Source organism: Myotis davidii, unplaced genomic scaffold, assembly GCF_000327345.1.
Source record: "Myotis davidii unplaced genomic scaffold, ASM32734v1 scaffold327, whole genome shotgun sequence".
In the NCBI taxonomy this organism is placed as follows: domain Eukaryota; kingdom Metazoa; phylum Chordata; class Mammalia; order Chiroptera; family Vespertilionidae; genus Myotis; species Myotis davidii.
Window position 1 is genome coordinate 4,874,149 of NW_006298628.1, and position 5,388 is coordinate 4,879,536.

General features: G+C 57.0%; 1 protein-coding gene across 1 annotated transcript in view; it reads right to left on the minus strand.

The window, feature by feature from the left end:
* Position 1: 1 nt before the first annotated feature.
* Positions 2-5,388, minus strand: part of MED24 (mediator complex subunit 24) — a 22,622-nt gene continuing 17,235 nt past the window's right edge. Inside the window, exons 20-26 of the mRNA XM_015570897.1 lie at positions 3,298-3,562; positions 2,753-2,934; positions 2,486-2,576; positions 2,105-2,204; positions 1,189-1,269; positions 707-855; positions 2-519 (exon numbers count right to left, since the gene is read on the minus strand). Of these exons, the coding sequence (XP_015426383.1) occupies positions 403-519; positions 707-855; positions 1,189-1,269; positions 2,105-2,204; positions 2,486-2,576; positions 2,753-2,934; positions 3,298-3,562 (985 nt within the window). The 3' untranslated portion in view covers positions 2-402. The remainder of the gene's footprint in view (positions 520-706; positions 856-1,188; positions 1,270-2,104; positions 2,205-2,485; positions 2,577-2,752; positions 2,935-3,297; positions 3,563-5,388) is intronic.

Sequence of the window (5,388 nt, forward strand, 5' to 3'; positions counted from 1 at the left end):
CTTACAAAGGGATCCACAGGATCTTTATTTACAAGTGAGCTGACGTGAACGTCCCTCATGTGTTGCAAACATGTTTAAATACACATATACATACATATGCACACTCCGCACCTAAGTGCCTCTTGGGGGGAGGCAGGGAGCACAGGAGCGGGTGCAGTGTGGGGAGACCGTCCTGAGCCAAGGAGCCAGGCTGCTCACACTCGTCAGGTGCTGGCAGCAGGGAGAGGAAATGATGAAAGAGATGGGGGGCCTCTTAGCAGCCAGAATTCAGGGACGGGAGGGATCTGGAAGCTGGCAAAGGGCTTACATCATGTGGATGTGAGCAATGATGCCTCATCTTTCCGCACTGTTCCCTTTCGAGGTGCCTGGGGCTAGACCCTCCCTGCGGCCATTTGAAGCCCCTCAGAGGGCAGCAATGGCCTTGGCAGCCACCTGGCGGCCCAGGGGCAGGCTGAGGTCCGTGATGGCCAGAACCACCTTGGGGCTGGACATGGCTGACACCTTCACCAGTTCTGATCCCTGCCACAGACAGACAGATAGCTGGTCACTGGGGCTCCCTCGTGGTGGGTGCAGCATCTCAGGAGAAAAGGAGGCCCCCTCCTGACCCTGAGGGCTCGCCCGCTGCTGAAACCCAACCTCTGCTGCGCCTTGCTGCCCCGTGTGATCGGGAAGGTGGGCCGCTCCACCCCAGACGGGAAGCACTCACGGTGGTAAAGGGCATGAACTGCAGGATGCTGCCCCGGCTGCCCTGCTCCAGGCAGTCCACACACTCCTCCATGAACCACTGCACGAACTGCGTGTGGGGGCCCGCCGTCCTCGAGCCCAGGATGGAGGAGATGAGCAGGAACAGGTTGGCTGTGTGAGGACGGGGGAGTGAGAAGAGTCCCACGAGAAGGGTCTGGGAAGAGGTGAGACTCTGGGAGAAGGTGGGACCGAAAAGGGAAAGGGGAGCAGTGCTAAGACTGTCCCCCAAGATGGGGATGCCATGAAGAGGAGATGTAAAAGGAAAACTGGGGGTGAGTCAGAAGAGGCACAGCCTGGGAGCCCGGGGGAGATGGGAGACCTAGCAAGTAGGGGAGAAGGAGAGCGGGTGCAGGGAGATATGACAGAGCAGGTAGGGGTACCAGAGGCCCTCTTCCAGCTGCTGGGCCTGAACCCCGTTTCAGGAGTGGGGGTGGGAGGACTCACCCAGGACTCGGTTCAGTGGGTCTCTCATGTTAACTGTGTGGAGCTGGGAGGCTGACAAGGAGCTGCTCATGGACCGGTCGGCTGTGGGGCCAATGGAGAGCGCTCAGCACCAGGCCCCTCTCCCGGGGAAGCTCTCACCCATCCGCCATGGAGGGCCCCGCCCAGGAGTCCTTGGGTCCAGAGTCACCGAGGGGCCCCAAATACAGAGATCCCCAGAGGAGAGGGGACAGAACTAACATTGGCCGCCAGGCACCAGGCGCCTCTGCGGGCTGTACCCCGACTCAGCCACTTAAGCCTCACATCTCCGTTTTCCAGACGAAGAAACCGAGGTCAGAGATGCTAAGTAACTAGTCAAAGGTCAGAGGGTTTGTAGATGGCAGACCGAGCATCTACCTTCTGCTCAAGTGCAGACTGGTCCCCTGGTCCCTAGAAAGCCTCAGAGAAATCTCTAGAAACAGCAAAATGGAAGTGCCACAGAAGGAGCCCTGGGTAGGGACAGCGAGGGAAGTCGGGTCGGGGAGGGCTGCTCTTCGGCAGGAAGAGGGGGAGCAGCCCCAAGTCCCAGCCCAGGCCTGCTCCAGCCTCAGGGCCTGTTTCAGGGGAAGGAAGGTCAGAGCTGGTGAGTCAACGGCACAGACTGTGCCCCAGGCAGTGGACTCACTTGGTAGCTGGTGGGAAGTAAGGGGTGGGGAAGAGACAACCGTGTGCCCCTGGGCCTGGACCGGGCAGAAGAGCTTCCACAGCAACCCCGGTCTCTCTGGGGTGGGAAACAGCAGCCGCAGGAGACACAATGGGACAAACTCCTGCATGCCCTCTCTGACCGCCAGCAAGATGCCTGCGCTGGGGCCTCGCGCTGCCCACCCAGGGGACCGAGTGCCCAGGAAAGGAGCCGCTGCCCAGCCCTGTCTGCACTCACCGGGACTGGAAAGGATGTTGGCATCCTCCTCATTGGAGCTCAGGAGGCGCATCAGCTTCGAGGGCTGCATGTCATCCAAGGGGAAGAGGCTGATGTAATCCTGGGGGTGGGGACTCACTGTTACGGGAAGAGCCGAGTCCCCACGGGCCTCGGTCAGCACCTCAGAGGGGCTCCCCTCCCTCTGCATCCCAGCCCTCTCCTCACCCCTCCAATCCCAGTGAGACCTGCTCACAGTCATCGCTGTGGACGTGTGGCCGCCAGGCTTCCCTGAGTCAGGGAGCATGCCTGGCTGCCTCGCCTGGGAGGGCGCCTCCTATCAGAAGAGGCTCAGGAAATGTCTGCTGAACAAACCCATGAATAAGTGATGGAGGGATCCCTTACCTCGATGTCTTCACGGTGTCTCTTCTTCTGATGGGAAGACGCCTGTCCCTTGTGGGAGGAATAGGAACTCAGGGCACACCAGACAGCTAGCCTGGCAAAGGGTTCCAGGAAAAGAAGTGAAATTAGAGGGACCGCAAGGGGGGCTCTGTGCCCATGGTGATCAGACCCCATCTGACAGGGCCTCCCGACAGGCCCACTTCCTGGGTGACCCCAGGTAAGGCTGCCTGACTCAGGGCTATGGGAACTGGAAGGTCTGCAGACTCCTACTTGGCGAGTGCGGTTCCAGGGGGGTCCATGAGGCTGTGCCACTTGGAGGAGTCGGTGAGCAGGCCAGGCAGGATGTGGCCCAGCAGGACCAGGGTCACCTGCTGCATGTCCAGGTAGAAGATGGAGTAGAGCAGCTCCACCGCCCGCAGCGTGTGCTCCTTCCGCGTCTCCTTTAACAGCTCCTACGGGGGCAGGCGAGGGGGCGGTTAGGAGCTGAGGGCTCTGAACGTGGGGCTCTGACATCCCTGCCACTCCACCCGGGTCTCTGGGGGGGGGGCACGCAGGGAGCCCCAGCTGCTGCTCCATCCCTCCCTCTGCCCTGCAGCTCCCCAGATGGGGACCAGCCTCTATTCTAAGGAAGCTTCTCGCAGCACGGAAGGCACCTCTCCGAGAGGCCCGGCTGACCAGGCTGGGTGTTGGGAAGTCAGAGGATGGGACCAAGTTGGGTGCTGTCGGGCATGTTCTCAGCTGTCTCTTGGAGTCTGAGGACACCTGCTCCCCAGTTGGCCCATGTGTCTGGCCCACCCCCCACCCACCCCAAGTACCTTAATCAGGTTGTTGCAGAACCAGTAGACGCCTCCCATGTGCAGCAAGGTGTCAAAGATGTGGATGGAGCGACTGTCCACCCACCCCTTCTCCAGCACCTTGGCAAATATGTCTGTCAGCACCTCCTTGATGGGTCGCTTAGGGGGCAGCAGGTTCCAGTAGGGCATCGTGTCCATGCCCGTGGACGGGAACTTGATCTGCGTGGCCGTCTGCTGCAGCACGTCAGCACACATGTGCTCCAGGATCGAGCTCATGATCACCACCCTGGGGGAGGGGGAGGGAAGCTGAGGCTCGGGCAACACGGGTTCGAGAGCTGGGGTGGGGAGGGCAAGGGCGGAAACTCCCAGGTCAGACATTTCCAAGGAGTTGGGTTACGGAAACATTCCTGGGTAATTAGCCCCATTCTATGCTAAGGGAGGAGACAAGAGGAAGTTGGAAACCCCTAGCAGACCTGACCTGGCAGGACTCTCGTGGCTGGGCACAAAGCCTATGGGGGGGCAGGGGCGGGTATGCTTTCCTTTCCCAGGTTATCTAGCAATGTATTTGTATTTTCTCTCTCTAACTCCCCCCACCCCCAGGCCTGGCCTGCCAATTCCTGTGGCATAAGTAAGAACAATCACTTAAGTGGGGTCCTGACCCAGGGCCTCCTACCAATGTAAACTTCCAGGACAGGGGCCCAAGGGCTGCCCCACGGGACTCTTCTTCCCGCCCTTGGTAGCTGGGCAAATTTGAGTGTATATCCAGGAATTTTCTCGGGAAGAGTCTTCGACTCTGAATACAGACTGGGCCTGAGAGCTAACTGTTCCTGGAACGCCCGTGGCTCTGGGAAAGTCCCCGTGACTCTCAGAGCCACTGCTTTGACCTGCATGATGAAGCCACAGACTTCCCACTCTTCCTCACCCAGAGTCAGGGCTTAGAGCGGATTACATGAGAGCAAACATTCCATTCCTTGTGGAGGGAGGATGATGAGGGAAGAAAAGCAAGAGGCAAGGGGAAGAACAGGTGCGACTTCACAGGCCCTCCCCAACCTCCTTTCAGCTCAGTGTCCCACTTCTCTGTTGGAAGGCATCACCACTCACAACCTACCGACCGGTTCACGCTCATGTGACAGCAGCACTACTCGCAACAGCCAAGAGGTGATGAACACCCAAGTGCCACCGACTAATAAATGGATAGGCAAACACGGTATGTATATACAAATAATGGAATATTATTCAGCTGTAAAAAGGAGGACATTCTGACATGTTCTACAATGTGGATGAACCTTGGGGACATCGCGCTAAGTGAAATATGCCAGTCACAAAATGACAGATACTGTACGAGTCCACTTGCGTGAATTATCTAAAGTAGTCAAATCCATAGGAATAGGAAGCGGAATGGCGGTTACGAAAAGCTGGGGTGGGAGAGCGTGAGTTGTTGCTTAATGAGCACGAGTTTCAGATTTACAAGATGAAAATGCTGGAGATCACAACAATGTGAATATAAAGCTCTGGCTGGTTTCACTCAGTGATTAGAGTGTCAGCCCTCAGACCAAAGGGTCTTGGGTTCGATTTCCAGTCAAGGGCAAGTACCTGGGTTGCAGGTTGGATCCCCAGCCCCGGGTGAGGCGCATACGGGAGGCAACCAATCAATGTGTCTCTTTCATATCAATGTTCCCCCCTTCTCCCTCCACTTCACTTCCTCCCTCCCACTCTCTCTAAAATTCAATGGAAAAAATATTCTCGGATGAGGATTAACAAACAAAAATAATCTCTCTTCCCACTGTTATATAATAAATGAATAACCTATATATGAAAAAAATATATACATCTTAACACTATTGAACTCTAACTTAAAAATGGCTAAAATGGGCCCTGGCCGGGTAAATCAGTTGGTTAGAGCATCGTCCTGATACGCCAATGTTGCAGGATCAATCCCTGGTCAGGGCACATATAAAGAAGCAACCAGCCCTGACCAGTTTGGCTCAGTGGATAGAGCGTCGGCCTGCAGACTCAAGGGTTCCAGGTTCGATTCCCGTCAAGGGCATGTACCTTGGTTGCGGGCACATCCCCAGTGGGCAGTGTGTAGGAGGCAGCCGATCGATGTTTCTT